This window comes from Pollicipes pollicipes, unplaced genomic scaffold, assembly GCF_011947565.3.
Source record: "Pollicipes pollicipes isolate AB1234 unplaced genomic scaffold, Ppol_2.1 Scaffold_7262;HRSCAF=8765_pilon_pilon_pilon, whole genome shotgun sequence".
In the NCBI taxonomy this organism is placed as follows: domain Eukaryota; kingdom Metazoa; phylum Arthropoda; class Thecostraca; order Pollicipedomorpha; family Pollicipedidae; genus Pollicipes; species Pollicipes pollicipes.
Genome location: NW_023597055.1, coordinates 42,242 through 62,310, shown reverse-complemented (window position 1 = coordinate 62,310; position 20,069 = coordinate 42,242). Strand labels below are relative to the sequence as shown.

General features: G+C 49.9%; 1 protein-coding gene across 1 annotated transcript in view; it reads left to right on the top strand.

Moving 5' to 3' along the window:
• Positions 1 to 2,773: 2,773 nt before the first annotated feature.
• The window catches only part of LOC119114154 (uncharacterized), a 20,777-nt gene continuing 3,481 nt past the window's right edge, over positions 2,774 to 20,069 (top strand). Inside the window, exons 1-3 of the mRNA XM_037238364.1 lie at positions 2,774 to 2,919; positions 6,218 to 6,270; positions 13,364 to 14,259. Of these exons, the coding sequence (XP_037094259.1) occupies positions 2,807 to 2,919; positions 6,218 to 6,270; positions 13,364 to 14,259 (1,062 nt within the window). The 5' untranslated portion in view covers positions 2,774 to 2,806. The remainder of the gene's footprint in view (positions 2,920 to 6,217; positions 6,271 to 13,363; positions 14,260 to 20,069) is intronic.

The following is a 20,069-nucleotide window of genomic DNA, read 5'->3' as shown; positions in this document are numbered from 1 at the left end:
TGGCCGTTCCGTTTTTTGAAGTGGTTGATGTTTTGAAGGCAATAAACATTCTTTCGATGTTGTTAGGCTAGCCGAGATAAGTCAAAGACATAATCTGGACACACTTGTAACAACCTAGCGGGCGCATGAGGCCAAACTGGACTATGTCTGCGGGGCTTTCACTGCCCATGACGTTTGCCGACATTGATGACTTTGCAGATAAAAAGGCGGGGCCTTGCACAAACGGAGCCAAAGTGGTCAATTCGAAAGGCAAATCTCATTCAAGAGGGAGTCGGAGGAGCTCTCATTGTACAGGGATGGTGCCCATGATACTTTATGACAGATGCGACTCATAGCCGTCACAGGCGTCTCGCAAAGACGTTCGCGAAAGACATCGCACTCGGCAAAGACGGCATACAATCTCAGCCAGTAAATCGCGTCGTGGTTGTCATCGGGCAAAGCAGGCTCTCCTTAGGAGCAGGACGCTACCGGGAGTGATGCTTAAGATGAAGAGGCGCTGCGGGCCACAGGACGGCAGCGTATTGGCTATGTGCTGTTGTCATGGGTGTAGAAACCGGGGGGGGGGGGGGGGGAGGGAGGTTACATATTTGTTATGAGCATGAGTTACATATTTCACCAGTCATCTTCCTCAAGATGCGTCATTTCTTTCGTTTCATCATTGGCCACAAGTGTCACAGCCACAGGCCGAAGCTGTGCGGCCTATGGACACTGCAACGCCAGGCGTCAAGGCTTTTGTTGCTATGAGTTGCGAGTGCGCATGTTCAAAATCGTATTACATAGTTTTTTTTTAGTAACCAACCCTGAATGAATCTTGAATATTTTATAATAAAAATGGATTAGCCGTGTTGATACAAATGCAGGGTGAAGGATAGACTGGTGATGAGCTCCATCGAAAACAAAACATTGCTCCCTACCCAAAGATAAAAATGAGGGACAATGGGAGGGCACTGGCTCCTTGAGTAGCTTCACATATGGGGAGACACTTCGCGATGGGACGTAATGGCCCCTCAGCGCTTGACCGGAAACGCAATGTACCCCTGGTGTTCTACTCAAGGGGCCCCTGCCCGCAGGGAAACCAGGGCTCTCATTACTGTTGGGCAGAGCGGGGGTCTCATCATCGTTGAATAAAGTGGGTCAAAATGGGCTTAAAAAACGAACACGGCGATCCCATGTTTGCCTGAGAACGTCCTTTTTTCAGAATGGATAAGAGAAACAAATTACATCAAAAGGTTTGAATATGACCACCCGCAACCTCGAGGGCAAGGAAAACGATGGCCTGGGCTGCAGCTTCCGTAAAACCGAACGGCTTCGGCCACTTCTAGTGCCACCAGACTGCGGGCGCTGTGTTGATCTGCCTTCTGGACAGACAAATAGCTACAGAAAGACGAAAAATATAGATTCCATCTTTACCCTTCCAGTTCAACTACCAATTTCCAGTCCCAATTTGTGGTGCTTTAGGGATCGAACCCGTTCTTATCATCAGTCTAAAAATCGTACACGTAAAATATGCGTCCACACTACCTTGCAAATGTAAGTATTGATGTCATGAAGCATTCAAATATGGTTCTTTCAGAAGCGTCACCATTTTCGTCCACCCGTTGTCAACGACTCAGTGTAAACTCCTGCGCCGACGCTGCGCGGCCTGCGGAGACTACAACGCCGGGAGTCGAGGTTTTTGTTTCTTAGATTTTCGAGTGTGCATGCTCAAAATTATATCACACAAGTTGTATAAATAATCGATTTAAGTGTTTAAAGGTAATTATTTCAGGAACGTCATTATTTTCGCCTACCAGCTAGTGTATGATAAAAGTTAGCTACTGGGCTTACGCTTTGCGGACTATGGAGACTGCAGTGCCTGGTGTCGCGGTTTTGTTGCCAAGGTTTGCGAGCGCGCATGTTAAACAACCACGTTGCATAATTTGTATCACTCATCGATTCTGACTGAGTGGTAAACATTTCCAGACAAGCATGGCTTGGCCATGCTGATACACATTGCTGAACACCCGATCTACAATCAAATTTTCATTTTCAAATTTGGGTCAAACATATCGATCTAATCTACCTTCGCAATGTTCTTGATGTCTGTAGAATCCAGGTGAAATTGTGAAAAAGCTTCTGAATTTTATCGGTTAAGAGTCCACTAAAGCATTGTGAACAAAGGATGCCGGTGATTTATTCCATGCGGTCGTTAAACGCCCATTTTATGCAGTTTATTGACTTCAAAATATAAACAGAATTGATCACGGATTAGTTACTGGTTTCTGTTCTGGTTACAATATGAAAATAACAATAATACAAAAAAGTCATGTCCCTCGTTTACAAGTAAACTACATCCGGGGATTTTTTAGACGGGTCACCATAGGAGGGGCTTTTATTGACCCTCTGTTCCCTCTTGGCAAGGCTCGGGATATGCCCCTGCCCACATGCCAAAGCGGATCAAGTCGTCAACTTTAAGTGACGGACAATGAAATGACAGTGGTATGACATATGCACTGGTGAAGGTTTCAAGGCGATCGGACGAGCCGCTTCAGAAAATTCGCGTGTCTGCGTCACGTGCCGATTTTGAGACAGTTCCCAGGTCAACTCAGGGCGCGGCCGCGAATGACGTGACCGTGATGGTGACGTGACTGCGCCCCACCCGGCTCCATCGTCAGGGCAGCGAACTCTGCAGCAGACCGCAACGTTCTCAGGAGGCCCGCCGTAAAGACCTGCTGCTGGCGGCCGTCTGCCGCGCCGGGAGCTCCACCCGCAGCAGTCTGCCGATGCCGGCCGACGGCGGACGCCAGCCGCGGCAGCAGAGGCCCAAATGGCGCGTGGAGCAGGCGTGAGCGACTTGGAGGGCAATCGCTCCCGTTATCGTGACGTTTATGCCGCTCTGAAGACTCACGGGGTGACAATCACGGCGCGCCGGTTTCGGAGGTGAGAGCCGAGGGCGACGTTGGATCTATAAATGCATCTTGCCTTTTGCATATTGCATCTTGTATCTTGCAAAGATGCATAGAAATGCATCCATTCCATTTACGACTTCCGTTCAATTTTCCAAATGTTTCGAGTTACACTATGTGGGATATTTTATAACCACATAGTCTGTGACGCATGCTGGCTGTAGGTTCAAGGGCATCCTACCATGGCTTCATCGCGGTTTTGGGCATGCACAGCCCCTCCGCCAGCGGCGAGTATGGCATCTGTCCGCTTGTTGTCCACTCCAGTTTTGAGGTCATCAGCACGAGATTTCGCCACCTAGTCAACTCCAGCCTTTCCCACTCTTTGCAAGCGCTTGGATGGGATAGACCACTCAGAACTCCCACAAGCTGAGCGCCCACGGTATTAATGCTTAGTATCCGTATGTTGGAAACCGGCCTCTTTGTTCCCAGTCAGAGGAAGGTGTGTTTTGAATTTGAATAACTATGTATGTCCGTTTGGCCTTAAAGCCGTTTATTGACTATGGGTGGCAGTAGCCCGGAGTTTGTTCGGAATTGCTCAAATACACATCACACAATAACTGAACTGCCAACAGATTAGCTGTCGTTGGACTGTACGTATATTACTACAAAATAATCCATTCTGTGTGTGTGGGATGGGGGGGGGGGGGATCACCACAGAGAGGCAAGTACCGTGCTGAAGTAATCACGTACTAGTTATAGATACACTGGACGATGTAGCTCCCGAACCAGTTAGGGGCACACGGTTCAATATCAAGAGATCGATCAAATACAGGAAGAAACCCGCCTTTTGAAGCATTTTTCAAGCTCAACCGACGCCAAACTGATTTTGAAAAGTTGCACCCCTTCATGCTGCGTATACTGGTCATCAAAACCGTTACTGGTCAACATAACAGACAATAGTAGGTGGGTACTGGGCGCGTCTTATGACCGTAACCACAGATGTCGATTTGTATTATTTTGGGTAGGCCGCTGCCTCCCCCATGTCCAATTTGCCCCCCCCCCCCTCCCCAACCGTAAGCTTGCCTCCCCAACCTTCTGGAGCCTAAGTGCCAGTTGGAAATTAAAAATGGGAGCTCAAAATTATATCAATTTCAAAGTAGGTTTCTGCTAATCGTTTAAGAGGTACAAGGACACAGAAGTGAAAGCTAAGATGCCATATTCAGCTGAGTGCAGCTGCGTTTTTGACTTCCAAGATTATTATGTCTGGTTGATTCTGACCCGGCTTTGTGCTATTATCTGAGTGTTTTGGCATTATTCAGGGATGTTTGAGGCTCTACAGACTTAAACAACCTGCATTATTTGGCCGGGTACCTTATAAAAATTGAGAACATCGAGAAGAAACCGGTCAAATATCAGCAAAAAAGTGACCAAGTTGTTGTCTGTCTACGTTCCGAAGGACCATTGGAATGTGCCGGTCTTCCCATCGACGTAAAGATACGATTGAACAATTGCACTAACGGAAACCTGACCACCGACACCAGCCGACTAAACCGATAGCAGTCATCGTCCGATTATGATCACCAAAACAACACGAATCTGCGTAATGTGCAACATTAAATGTGTCGAAGGTGCATAACATGAAAACACACAACACATCCCGAAACCATGCATGTCCAAAAACGTCTAAAGCAACATAGCATCAACCCTACGTTAATTACCGAAACCTGGTTTCGACGATAGCCGCCAAATAAAATGACTACGGTGCCCAGCGGCATCTTACACCGAGACAAAGTCGGGAAACGCATAAGAGCAGGAGAGAAGTCTGTTTTAAGTGTATTTAGGGATAATTTTCCCCGCCCTCCTCTTCCATCCCCAATAATATTTCGCAAAACACGCCCCTGTGGTGAAGGCTTAAGGACCGCGACATGTGACGAATTCACCACCTAACTGCTCCAGCGTCAGGTCTGAAATTCACATCCCATTTCCCAACCACGGACAAGGCCGGAGCCCGCTATTTACATTCGTCGGGGCCCCTGCGACAATGAACGGGTCCCTGTGTTGATCTGGAAACCACAGCAACAGGGGTCATGTATGGCAAGGAGCCCATAATCGGTCGGGGGCAGTGTTCGAAGCGGCCAGTAGAGTGGCCTTCGATCAAGTGCCTGATTGGAAGGTACGAATGGTTGGCTGTAGATTACATGAAGGCAGCAGATCACACCCGAGGGCAATGAGGGTCTCTATATCGGTCAGAGAACACCAACGACAAACAGTCGGCAGCGCGTGGGTCTGAGCCTGGGAGCCCATTTCCCAAGCAAGGATAAGGCCAGGACCAGCGATTTACATTCACCGGGACCCCTGAAACAATACGACCCCTTGTCGGTCAGAGGTCCACAGTCAATGAGACAATAGGAGGCCGCGTGTCAGTCAGCGGTTCCATTACAGAGCGGGGAGCTCTCCATACCGTTTGAGCCAAGGGCCTATTATGCTGGACTGTGGTCTCCATGCCAATTGTCGGGCACCTGCGTCGAAACTTGGTATGTTTTGCGTTAGTGAGGAACCCTGCGTCGATCCGGGTCCCAATTCCCGGGTCAGGGGCCTTTAACGTCAGGCAGGCGACTAATGTATATACAGACATGTCCCTGTATTGCCAGAAATGCAGTCGGTTAGCACCCTGGGCTGGGATGGAACGACTTGAGCCCCTGACCGGGAAACGTAATGTGCCCGTAGCGTGGAGTACCCATTGGGCCCCTTGCCCTGGAAAGGTAAGAGGTTTCATAAGCATTAGATTGGGCGGATCAAAATGAGGTCGAAAATGAGAAAAAGATGAACACAAACGAGGACGTCTATCCGGTGACGTCACTTTGTATGTTTTCGGAGTGTTTGAACCCCTCTCCCCCCCCCCCACCCATGCCGACTTTAAGGAAATGCACCACATTTGAGGATATTGAAGTAAGCATTATATATGATGACATAAGCTCACCTATAGCAACCGTTACACTACTACTGTTCCAGGTGAAAGGCAAGCAATATCAGGGTTGAAATGAAGGCATGACTCCGCATTTGGATTCCAAATAAGTCAGCCAAATACACACAATACACCCCCCCCCCCCAAAGACGGTCTCCCACAGCTTAGATCTCATCCGCAAATCGTGCAACTATATATATATGTATATCACATGACACATATGCTTTTTGTGAAACAGTGGATGAGGCTACTGTGGCGTTTATGTTCAGTACTTACTTGAATGCGAGAGCCTTATGTCTTTGGGCTTTGCCAGTGTTATTGGCCGCCTTAGTACAACGCACTGCTGTGACGCTGTGTTTTGTTCCAGGTTTATTCTGGTTGTAATTGCTCTGAGTTCATGGCAGTGGATTCTGCGACAAGGTAAAGGCACCAGCCAAATCTGGGCTCAGGTCTCCGCGCAAAAGTCTAAGTCCAGTGCAACCTCAGCCCTGGCGTTTTGAGCTCCAGCTCATCTTCCAAATCCATCCTACCATTCTACATGAGCTTTTGCATCAGGTCAAGTCCAAAAATCTCCGTAGTGCATGAGTCTGGTTTGGGTCGGAGGCCTCAACGATGAAGGCCGGCTGCGAGATTTTTAAACTGAGTCCGAGCTAGAGTCAGAGCCTGTGTTAAAGCTTGCGTATCTTGGCATGAGTCTGTCATCTCTATCCGGCATCACACGATGCAAAAATCGCCCCATATCTTATTGCTAGGCAGACTTATGGCTCGCTTCCTCCTGCAGAGGAATGGAATGCAGCTGCGACTTGCAGCCAAGTTGATGGACTCCGAATCCGACTTAAAGAGGCTTTCAAATTGCTTAATGACCTAAATAATGATTCCACACCTAGCACCTTATGCCTGCGTGTGCTCACGCCAGATCAACGAGCAGAGAATTACAAATGAGTCACATGAATGGTCTCGTCAAATTTCATTTTCACCGGGGCGTGTCAATATCAGCGTACTCGGGTTTTAAATGCTGTGGTGACCCGCTGGTTCACGGCTCACCTCACGTTTCCCTCAGTTTTCCCGATGGGCATATGCCGGAACACAAAGTAACTTAAATAATTTCACAGCCACCTGCAGGGCCGCTCGACAATTCCCTTATATTTATTCAGCACTGAATAAAACTGCTGACAGCTATAATCACCACGCTGTATGCTGCACTGCTTAGCTGTACACATAGCTATCACGCTGCATACAATCAGAACGCCCCGTTAGTTGGCCCCGGCTCCAGACGGGTGGTTGATGGTTAGGGCGGCGAGTATGGGAATGAGTTGGACATACGACTAATGCATCCTTGACGTGACACCGTTATTTGCATGAGAATCTGTCTTTTATCGTGGTGGGCATGAGCTATGGTGGCCCATGTGCCGATGCATTGTCTGGCGTTTAACTTAAGATCAGATGCGTGTGTAAACAGAGCGTTCCTATCCAAATCCTGCACACTGTATGGGGCCAATATCCTCGAAATAGCACACGGCCCCGAACTACTTGATATTGATAACGAGTGCAACAGTGCGCTGTTTGCTGGTGTGCGGGCCATCGGCACACCCACTGCTTGGCCAGCAGCATCTTGACGAGGCACGCTGCGAGCACAGCGCCGAAAACTGCTAGTGCTTTCAGCACTGGTATGAAGCGCTTCCGCTATTGTTTCGGTAAAGGCATGTTGCTGTAACACCGACCCATCTTTCTCTGCATTCTCCTGGTTTTTCTCCAAGGAATAAGGCTATTTGTTCTGTCCAATCTATGCCAGTAGCTTTGTTTGACTCTCAAGTAGGTAAGTCCCCGAAAAGCTGTTTCAGTTTGCCTTGGCTGATGGTGCCTAAAGCTACGAAAACGTCGTCAGTGAAGCATTCTCAGCATCCTTGTTCAGCTTGACTAACTTTCCGAACGGTTCCAGCGCTATGATAACAGTGAATGTGCATCTCTCGTCTGCGCTTTCTAGCTCGTAAAAACTGGCATCAGCAGATCAGTTTTATGCTCCAGATGGATTGCTCGCCTTTGGATGCACCATGCAGATGTGCACAGCCTCTATGCATACAGTCGCAGGCTGCTTTAAGGCAGGTTTGGCGTGCAGTTGACTAGAAGCATTCCAAAAGGTAAGAATGCCATAAAATCGAGTCTGGAGAATGTTGCCCCTGCTTCGCATCGAGAATCCTGCCGACCGCCTCTCCGCGGAAGTATATTTTTAGCCGCACTTTGGTCTCCGTGGTGTTGTTGGGTGCTGCGCCGTCTTGATGGCTCCCCTGTCTGCTTATCTGGATGCTCGTCTTCCTCCCAGAGCAGCTAAGGGCTCGTTCAGCACGTTCAGTGCACCGGACGGAAAACGTCGATCTCGCTTCAGATGCACACAATATGTGAGCACGTTCTGAGGTCTGCACTCTTGGAGCCTAGCTCAAAGTACGGCCGTACCCCGCTCGCGTGTGTGATCTGGATGTTACGAACCTTGCCAGCTGTTGGAAATCACAAACTTTGCAGTGTAGAGCTATGGATATATTTTATCTAAATAAAAAACACATGCTTTGAAAACGGGCAGTTACAGACCTTTTCTGCAGGCAATTTTGTCAAATAGATATACTAATGTATCATCGGTGCAGGAACGGGGGGGGGGGAGGCAGGTGGACAATGGCCCCCTTCCCATCGTTCAAGGTGGGAGGCCAGCAGTGTTAACTGACCCCTCCACTTTTCAGACAAACGTTGTGTTTTGCTTACTTTTGAACCGCATTAAACATGCCGACGTACATATGTCACCAGCCATCTTCCTCAAGGCGCGTCATCTTTTCCGTTTGCTCCTTGGCCATCGCAGTCATTTTCCGTTTGCTCCTTGGCCATCGCAGTCATTTTCCGTTTGCCCCTTGGCCATCGCATGGTGCCACAGCCGCACGGCCGATGCCGCGCGGCCCATGGACATTGCAACACCGGACGTCGAGGCCGTTTTTGCTATGACTTGCAAACGCGCATGCTCAAAACCTGATTACATAGTTGTTTCATCAGTAATCAATCCTGACTGAATCTTGAACATTTTAAAATGAGCATGGATTGCCATGCTGGCACAAATTTGGGATCCCTTTCATCTACAATCCACGTTCAGGGGTCCTTGATATCTCTGAAGAATGTAAAAAAGGCATGGAACTGGAAACTATGTGACGATCATTGGACCCCCTGTGACGATCAGGAACGTTGTTGTGTCAATGAGGGTTTCTGTCTGATCCGGGCCAACTGCGCGGGTCAGAAGGCCTTCCGTGTCAGGGAGGGGAGCAATGTGATATGATATATTCTTCTAATCGCTTCCGGATAGACAAGAGATCCTGCCCCGTGTTCCCAGAATGATAGCCAGAGGATACTCTGCGATGGGACGTAATGGCCCTTCAGCTCTTGACCGGAAACGGTAATGTACCTCTGGTGCTCTACTCGGGGGTCCCCATGCCCGGAAGGAAGTCAGGGATCTCTCTATTATTGAGTAGAGTGGGGGTCTCGTTAGTGCTAAAAAAAATGGGTCAAAAGGGGCTTTAAAACAAGGCCATCCCATGTTTTTCTGACGTTCATTTTTTCAGAATGAATTAGTGAAACATCTTACATCAAAATGTTTAAACACGTTCGCCCTCAACCTCGAAAGCGAGGACGATGGCCTGGGCTGCAGCTTCCGTAAAACCGAAGGGCTTCGGCCACTGCTAGTGCCATCAGATGGCTGGTGCCGCATTACTCTGTCTTCTGGACAGATTGATAGTTACAGAAACACGAAAATAGAGATTCCGTCTGTACTCTTCCAGTTCAGCCACCAGATTCCAGCCCCACTTCGCGGCGCCTCAATGGCCAATCCGTTCTTATCATAACTCTAAAAATCGCACTCGTAAGATATGCGCCCACACTACCATCTAAATATAACTTTTGACGACATGAAGCGCTCAAGCATGTTTCTCTCAGAAGCGTCATCATTTTCGTCCACCCATTAGCCACAGCTCGGTTTTAGCTGCTCGACCGACGCCGCGCGGCCTATGGAGACTGCAACGCCTGGAGTCGACGTTTTTGTTTCTAATGTTTCCCAGTCCGCATGCCCAAAATTTTGTCACATGACTTGTATTACTAACCGATTGAAATGTTTAAAGGTAATGATCCCAGAAGCGTCAACATTTTCGTCCACTGGCCGGCCAAGCCCAAAAGTTAACTGCTAGGTTAACGTCCCACGGATTACGGAGACTGCAACGTCTGGTGTGGAGGTTTTTGTTGGCTGAAGCGCGCATGTTAAAGAAAACACGCTACATGAATTGTATCACTAATACATTCTGACTGAATGGTGAACATTTCCAGACAAACACGGCCTTTGCATGTGAATACAGATTGTTGACCACTCAATCTGCAATAAAAATTTCATGTTCGTATTTGGATCAAACAAATCGATCTGATCTACCTTCGCGATGTTCTTAATGCCTTTACAACCGAGACACAAAATTGTGATAAAGATTCTGAGTTGGTCAGTTTAGAAAGATTCTACTAAGCCATTGTAAATTTAGGGTGCCGACGATTTATTCCACGCGGTCGTTAAACGCCTAATTTCTGCAGTTTTTAAAGTTGAAGCACAAATAGAATGGATCCCACGGTAGCTTCTGGTTTCTGTTCTGATTACAAGATAGAAATAGCAAGAAAGCAAAGAAAATCGTGTCCCTCGTTAACAAGTCAGCTACATCTGGGATTTTTTTTTTGGGGGGGGGGAGTCACCGTAAGAGGGGTTTTTGTCCACTCTGTGTTATCCCCGGCGAGGCTCTGACTACACCCTTGCCTACGCGCAAAAACAGATCAAGTCGTATATGTTGAACGATGGGCAATACAATGTTCGTTGGGTCAATCCATGCCTAAGGCAAGCAGCTTCCCGGAGGCTATTTTCCTGTGTTGGTGTGGTGTAAGCGAAGATAATTCGGAAAAAGGATACTGTTGCATGCGTCCAACATATATTTCACACACCAATTAGTAGTAATACTGTTCTAGAAATGTGCAACAAAGCACCCTTACGATCAGTTCGCAGTCAGTCATGCGCGAGACAGCCGGGACAGAGCAGTGACCGCAGACGGCGGACGAGAGCAGGGCCCAGGTAAGGAGCATTTGACAGACAGGCCTTCATGTGTGCCTTGGCTTTCGAAAAAGACACTCCAGTTTTACGGCTTTCGTCACATTGCTTTTGGCAATTTGAAGTTTCCGAATTTGCTTCCGCCTAAAAGACTGCAACAATTTCTATCTCTTAAAGCGCAGCCAGAAAAATAAAGACGCATGAAAAATCTGACGCACTGTGAGCCATCGGTTCACTTTCAAAATCACCATCAGCCTATGACCAGGCTGTATTCTGGCATCTATCCTGTGGAGGCTGACGTCCCCTCAATGACCCAAAATGCCCATCCGCTGGTGGAATTTCGCCTCCCCAGGAAAGAAGTGGACGAATAAACCTATGAAGCTGGATAGCCATATTCGCCGAATTACGTAGATGAGTCGAATAGGCAAGATTGCGCACCAGTGAGAAACAGCTCTAGATGCATGCCTAGCATAGCCATGACATTTGAATAACAACCTCTATCTCTCCCCTCCCCCCCCCCCCGCCCACCCGGTCATCGGGCTTGCTTTTCAGAAAAAGTTCCTAAAGTGTACGCTGACGTTGCCTTCTCCCACTTTTCGAAACGCTCCTACGCCTGTATAATGCAATACTTTGTTTCTCGCCATGACGTAAAATGCTTAAGGAACTTATTGTCCCTTACAATGAATGACGAACTAACAGTATCTTGTCTGTCATCTTACGCCAAAAACAACTGTAAGCTTGGTTCTGTAGTTAATTAAACCATGCATTGTCATTCAAATATTTGGAGAAAGTGTGATAACATGCAATCTGTTAGTTATCTATGTACACAAGATGTTACAAACCGAAAAAGTCTCTCATAGCAGAAAAACGGAGACACTGAATCAGATAGACCCCTGATAACAGAAGGCGGGTCACTACAACTTGGACGCGGTTACTACGTGATGAATAATAGCAATGCTCAGGTTTAGGAGCCATAGATCCCGATGCGAAATGTTACAGACCGTGTTGCGTAGCCGTGAACTTTGAAAGCATCTCAATGAAGTGCGTTCCACCAATACGAGCTGATGTGTTAATGAAGCGGTGCGCAGCATAGGCCGCTTATGTTATGGCTCTACTGGTCGCTGCAGGCGTGTATGTGAGCATCACGTGTGGGGATGTGTAAACGAATGTGCCGAGCTGCCGTGCGATAAACCTGAGACGTTAAAGAAAAAGCGTATTGAGAGTTAATCTACAGTCACGGGATGTGATCACGCAATCTAGATATACACAAGTTGTGAGCCTCTTATCGACTCCGAGCGATATTCGGCTGTTGCCATTGCCGAGTGAAGCCTGCTTCAATCTACGCATGCCCTGCCAGCGATGCTGAGGCACAATCTAGGTGGATGCTGCTATGGAGTGCCCGTTGCGAGCGGCCGTGCGGAACTGGATGTGCATGACGTCAACATAATGACGTGATATTTACTCCATCTCCGCATGCTCGGCACGCCGGCAGATGGAGTCCGACGATGAAAATGAACTGCTTCAGTGTATTTTATTGTCTGGCACGTTCAATCAGACTTCAGTGGATCCGAGAGAAGAGAGGAGCCGCCGATCGATGCACCTCAAGGGCACTGACGTGGATGTTCGATATGTATGCCTACACACGTTCAGTAGCTGCGATGAAGGCCACCTCAGGACTGCTGCACCCTGAGACTGACTGAGCAACGCAGGTCCTTAGCACCGGATGGCCGCCTGTTGCATTTGAAACCGTCAGTAGAAATTAGCCTTTACCGGGGAGACCTTTTGTAACATCGAACATCATGGAATGCACCAGACCTATCTCCCCACTAAGACACCACAAAACGCTATTAAACGCCTCCTTATAAGTACTCCATGACCGCGAGATCGTCAAACGAGACACGAGATCGTTCCAGCGAGATATGAGAACGAGATCGTTCCAGAGAGCCGGGCGCATTGTCACGCACTGCCACTGCCTGCGAGGCACCGCTTTGGCGTGTTGGTCACCTTCAGCACGCAACAACGGCGCACGGACACTATCCCCTGTCGCTGTGTCCTCGCAAACTAGTGGTTGAGAGCGTGACCTCTACGCTCTGCAGCGGGCCCATCTGGGCTCGGGCTAAGTGGCTGGATCTGATGCTGCCCTAGTTCTTCTTTCTCCATGTCTACACCCATCAAAAGGAATCGTTCTTGGTTTGCTGGTAGCTTTAGTTATGTTTACCCTGTGCTGTGTGTTTGATACTCACTCATACGAATTCTCACGATGTTAAGCTCTTAAGAGACATCCACTGTCGTGGTGGCCCATTGCAAAAAGAGCATGGTGATAATTACTGTGTTCAGAAATAGCAGTGTGGCTGTACTCTGGTGCGCCTGATGCATACAAAGACCGATTAGCTCAAGTTTTCTGTGCGACAGGATCAATCAAGTTCAGCACAAGGACCCGGAACCCCACCGCGTCACTCTCCGCACGTCCCGGTGTCACCTCGAACTACTTCGGTGACGTCACCAGCGGTCATGGTGACGTCATTGGGCGACAGACGCGCCAGCGCTGCGACCGGATCTTCTCACTGCTTCATCGGCACTACGACTGGGCTGGCGGAGAGTCCGCCGACCCGGCCGACAGCTGCGCTGCGCCATCGATACCCGACTGGCAAGCTTCGCGCTGTCTCCACGAGGCGGCGGCCCGCAGAAGGCGTCCTAGTCGCATAGTGTTCGTAGGTGATTCTCGCAACCGTATCCTGTACAACCACCTGAGGCAGCGGCTGCAGCTGGAGGACGTGCGATGCCAGCCGCGGAATGCCACCGACGCCCCCAGCGACACCCAGCGACCCTTGTGTACCGACCCTGGGAACGGTGCGCCCTACCCGGACATTTGTCTGGAGATATTCTACCTGGCTGGGCAACGCAATCACCTGGACAAGCTGCGCTGCAGCCAGCAGGCGCGTGGCCCGCTGCTGAGTGCTGAGTTCTGGTGGCGTAGCCACATCAAAGAGGCGTTCGTGTCGCGGCTCGAGGCGCTGCGAGACGAGTGCGCGTCGCCGCAGGGGTGCGCCGACCTCGTGGTGCTGGACGCCGGGATGTGGTACGCTGGGAGGAAGGTATCGGGGAGCCACAACAGTGGCGCGCGCACACGCGCCACGCTGGAATTCCAGAACCAGCTGCCCCGGCTGGAGCCGGCACTCTCGGCACTCTCGGCGCTCACCAGAGTCGTCTGGAAGCTGGAGGAGCCGGTGTCCGAGATGTTTTCCAAGTCGCACGAACAATCCACGTTTAACGTGCTGCACTCGCTGCTGCATGAGCTGCAGGCCCGGGTGAGTGAGCTTGAGATGGATGGCGGGTGGGACATGTAGAGGATGTCTCCTGGTAGATACGATACGGAGCAAAAATGTCGACTTGGTCGTTCCAAAGTCTAAACCCGGCTGACACCCGCTGCTGATTGACTTTGAAGTGGAATATATATATATATATATATATATATATATATATATATATATATTATATTAATACGGCAGGGTGTTTGTCACTGTGAGCTCAGACCTGAAAGTCTGGCGCATCTGCATCAGCCTAGTTGTCAGGAGACTTCCATGGTCGCCGTACAATTACAGTAAAAATGCGGTCTCCTTGCGCTCCAGTGCGGACATTTTACTCAGCGGTCAATCATGGAGGCATGGACTGTAGCGTGGCACAAAGCTGCTGTGCGGAACAGTTCTAATCCAGACACAGACCATCGGCAGAATTCTGGTCGAAAGGGGGGGGGGTGAGGGGGTGAGGGGGTGAGGGGGTGAAGTAATTGATAACCAGCTCATTCGTCATACGGCGTGATAGCGAAGCTCGATAAGGATTAAAATAAGCTGAAGGGACTCCTGTGCTGTTAACATGCCGGGTGAATGGGGGGGGGGGGGGGATGGGATCCATTGAAGTGATGAAAGTCACCATCCTAAACGTTTGTCCTCAACTTCTGGATAAATGTCAGGGATCATCGTCCAAGCCAAGTGGTGCTTGCAAGCCAAGCCCTGACATCACCATAGGATCGTGTAACTCCGGGTCGATAACACAGTTTTTACAGCGACACCAAACGTGCCGAAACGCCTGGCACTGCCCTTCCTATCCTGAAGGTAGGACACTCTGACGTCACCTGATTCTCCCGCTCCGGCCGCCGCTCATGCCAGTCAGGGTCAAGGTCATGAGCGTGTAGAATAACTCGAACGCTTCCTGGCAGGGATGGAACTTTGCATCTTTTGGGGGCGGCATGGCCCCCCAATGTTGGGCTGGGCTCCCTCCCCAATTTTTGGCTGGGCCGCTGTTACATTTTGCTCGGCCTTCACAATGGTGAACCTGGCCCCAGATGCCATATCAGTTCTTTGAAATACAGATAATTTAATATTTTGACAAAACCAGCGAAAAGTGGCTTGTTGTAAGTCGCTATCCTCACAGTGAACGTGTGTGCTCCATTGGAGCTTAACGACGCTTCTGGGACTATATGGCAACGCTTGCCTCTCATCCTCGCAGGAAGGGCGGGCAGCGCAGGGAACCAAACACCATATTGAACATGTGTGCTCCATTGGCGCTTAACGACGCTTCTGGGACTATATGGCGACGCTTGCCTCTCATCCTCGCCGGAAGGGCGGGCAGCGCAGGGAACCAAACACCACATTGAACATGTGTGCTCCATTGGAGCTTAACGACGCTTCTGAGACTATATGGCGACGCTTGCCTCTCATCCTTGCAGGAAGGGCGGGCAGCGCAGGGAACCAAACACCACATCGAACATGTGTGCTCCATTGGAGTTTAACGACGCTTCTGAGACTATATGGCGACGCTTGCCTCTCATCCTCGCAGGAAGGGCGGGCAGCGCAGGGAACCAAGCACCACTGTGAACATGTGTGCTCCATTGGAGCTTAACGACGCTTCTGAGACTATATGGCGACGCTTGCCTCTCATCCTCGCAGGAAGGGCGGGCAGCGCAGGGAACCAAACACCACAGTGAACATGTGTGCTCCATTGGAGCTTAACGACGCTTCTGAGACTATATGGCGACGCTTGCCTCTCATCCTCGCAGGAAGGGCGGGCAGTGCAGGGAACCAAACACCACAGTGAATGGCTCAACTCAAAAATAATAACTTGTACACCTTGTCTAACTTGTAATGCCACTCGAGTGACATGTCATAACGCGAATACTGAAATGTTACTGGTGGTAGCAGAAAGCGGCGAGACTATTCAGATTTGTAGACAACGCACCTGGAATATGAGTAACACATTTTGTGTCGTTAACATGAAATATTCAAATCTCGTGCTGCGCGTTTTGGGTGTCTTGAAGGAGTACGCAAGTTTCTTACATTCTCATTGAGGAACGCTGAGGAACGAGGAAGGTGATAACAGCGATGCATAAATAATATGACTTCTCGATATTCAAAACAACGATTTTAGGCATACTGCTCCCACGACAGGTAAAACTATCTTGCATTCGAGCATAAGATAGTTCTAGCATAACATGGAACCTCGCAAAAATTATTTTGTAATGGTTATCATATATGAGCGCAAAATGTGCTACTTACGTGTTTCGAACACGATTGCCTACGCATTTTCACATTGTTTTATCATGTACAGCGCCACGAACTCATGATGCCATGGTGTTATCTTGTTTACCCGTGATGCTGTAATTGCTCATTCCGTTTTGAGATTCTATCTAGAAAACGAATAGGTAACTTGTCCTGGTCAGGAACTGAAATGCCCTTTCGTCCCAGCCCGGGACAACTTGCAACTACTTTGATGACGGTACGGGGACCGGGGTGTCCTGATCGATCCGGGGCCCTCAGAGGGATATATCCTGCACCGGCCCCATCCCTGATGCGGCACAGGCCCTCTGACTAGGGCATCTGGCACAGGATCGACGCAGGACACGTCACTGGCGCCAAAGAATGATCCCTTACCGGCAGACTTACCGGCAGACCAACAGACTTACCGGCCCTGACCAAGGCAAGAGGCTTTTTGGCATTCGAGGTCCTGCTCCTGTCCCTGTTCAGCAAATGTACCCATGGCCGGCTTTGGGCATATTGCCGACAGGGGCCCTTTGTTCGCCATTGTAAGCCCCTGATCAGCACAGGAGCTAGAACAATGCATGACCTTTCGGATTAGCATTTGCAGGCCTGGCCCCAATTTGGAGAAGAGGCAACTGGGCCAAGACCGGCGCGGGACGGAGTATTCAGCATTCCCTACTGGCTGAAGCCCCTCCATCCCCCGGCATGCCCTTCGGACCTTCAGTCGGATCCTTAATCGTCATTCCCTTTGGCCCAAAGGACTCCTCGGGACCTCGGGACCTAAAGACATTTTCCCTGTTCCACCATACGGGCGCTCTTGGTTCCTCGTGAAAAATGAAAAGAGGGCAGTTTTTGTGCCTCTGAAGTTTGCGTCATTAGAAATCATAGGGCATGGAGGCCTTCTTGGTGCCTCCCTAGACGTGGCTGCTTCATCTTCAAGAAAAAAAAACAGGTCGTGATGCCCAAAGTAAAGGCATCGGGTATCTTCCCCTGAGAGGTCCGACATAGGATCCCATCAGAGTGGAAAGTACAGAAGCTGGACTTTCCACTACTGTAATGTGTAAAGTGTATTGTTACTAGAAATTTGTGCTAACAGCTCAGTATGTTAGAGCGTCTGCATTCCGCTTCATCGAATGATAGCGGGAAAGGATCAAGTCGCTTCATGCGCTCATTATTTGGCTCTGGCTGGCATGGGGCTGTGGTCGATAGCAGGAGTTCGGGAAAGGTCAGGTACGTCAGAATAACACCTAAAGTTAGGGCAGAACGTGCGGTGCCATGCATTGCGACACGTTAAGCTTTCGCCGTGAAATTCTACTGGTGACCCTGGGTTTTACGATCGGATGGTGGTGTCACCGCTCACGCAGCAAACAGCATTTATGGTGAACGGCAATCACAAATATTTTTCCAATTGAAAGGATAAGTCCGAATCTTAACAAAAAATGAAAAATTAAATACCGTAGCGGTTCCTTGATTGATATTTCGTATATCTTGCCGAATTAAGTTCAAATGGAGATGTCTGCCTACATCCCATTGAACTGGCATGTGACGGATCGACCGCACAGTAGCCTCTTCAGCTCACCCTGGTTCCAGTCGAGCTTCACTACCACATACCTCAGAGAGAGGCCGGCCTTCGAACAAATGGGCCGGCCAGCAATCAGTCCCCCCTCCTCCCTCCCCCCCCCCCTCCTCTGGCCTGTCGGCTGCCCAAGGTACACGCTTGGATCAGGACTGCACCGCACAGAAACTTTGTGCTGTTTTTCCAGGGGCGGATCCAGAAGAGAGGCCACGAGGCAATGCCCATCCCTTGGGCCCTGAAAAGGATATGGGCTTCCTAGGGCCCATAGCCGGCCGAACAGGTGCAGCTTTTTTTACACAAAACGCAGCAAAATTGGACATCTTTGAATTTTCAGGCGACTACCAATATACACGAAAGTTAAAGGCGCACAGAAGACGAAAAATACTAAAGGGCTGAATAAGCTGTTAATTGGAAATGCTAAGACTGATTACGCTGCCCAGACACCCTAGCCTGATTCGGGGAAACTGATGTGCCCACTTGCAAGGTCATTCCGACCGCTAAGGAGCCTTCCACGCTGCCCTTAATTTCTTTGCCTTTGATCGGAACGCCCTGCGCTGTTGCTGGGCCCTTCCTGGGGCGCCTTTGTCGATCAGGGGCTTTCCACGGATTCTTTCCGTCTGCCATAAAGGCTCCGTGGGCTATAGCCGGGGCCCATACGTCAACATGCCGAGATAATATCGGTTGCTCCAGGTACCTTTCACGCTGGTCTCGGTTAACTCACTGACACACTCACGATATGTTCATATGCCCTCTTCATTGGTCTAGGGTGTTTCCAATTCTCTGTCACTCGCTTAGGGCCCTACGCTCTTATCGGAGGCCCTTCTGTGACCTGCTTGGGCACACTCCGGTCGCTCGGTGCCGCTACATTGGGTCTTGGGTACTTTCTGTTTCCATGTATGACACTACACGTTTGTCGGAGCCCTATTTGTTAACCTGGCTCGGGCACACCGGATTGTTTGGTGGCTCTGCACATTTGGTATTTTAATGGAGGGGCTACCCTCCTGTCGGGGGCATCTGATAGCCGGATCGGTTACACTCGATGTTTCGGGGCCCTTCGCACTGAGTATGAGGCTCTTTATATTTTAATTGGGGGCCCTACGCTCTTGTCGGGAGCCTGTCTGACAGCCTGTTCGAACACATTCAATCGTCTGGGGGCCTTCCGCACTGGGCCCTGTGTACGTCCTCTTTGAATGGAGGCCCTACGCTCTTGTCGGGAGCCTGTCTGACAGCCTGTTCGAACACATTCAATCGTCTGGGGGCCTTCTGCACTGGGTCTTGTGTACGTCCTCTTTGAATGGAGGCCCTACGCTCTTGTCGGGAGCCTGTCTGACAGCCTGTTCGAACACATTCAATCGTCTGGGGGCCTTCTGCACTGGGTCTTGTGTACGTCCTCTTTGAATGGAGGCCCTACGCTCTTGTCGGGAGCCTGTCGGACAGCCTGTTCGAACACATTCAATCGTCTGGGGGCCTTCTGCATTGGGTCTTGTGTACGTCCTCTTTGAATGGAGGCCCTACGCTCTTGTCGGGAGCCTGTCTGACAGCCTGTTCGAACACATTCAATCGTCTGGGGGCCTTCTGCACTGGGTCTTGTGTACGTCCTCTTCGAATGGGGGCCCTACGCTCTTGTCGGGAGCCTGTCTGACAGCCTGTTCGAACACATTCAATCGTCTGGGGCCTTCTGCACTGGGTCTTGTGTACTACGTCCTTCGAATGGGGGCCCTACACACTTGTTAAGGGCCCACTCCGCTCGCATCCTCGGCACGCTGGATTGTCCGGGGCCCTGCACATTGGGTCTTGGTGTCCTAATTTAGGACCTATCGGGGCCACCTAAAAGCTTGCTATACGCTATTTTTCTGGGTCCCTCCGGACTGGGTTTTAGTACTTCTTATTTGAATGGAGACCTTATGCTTTTGTCGGGGCCCCTTCTTATGATCTGCTCGGGTGCATTCGATCATTGGGGGACATCTCTATCAGGATCTTGGGTACTTCCTATATGAATTGAGCGTCC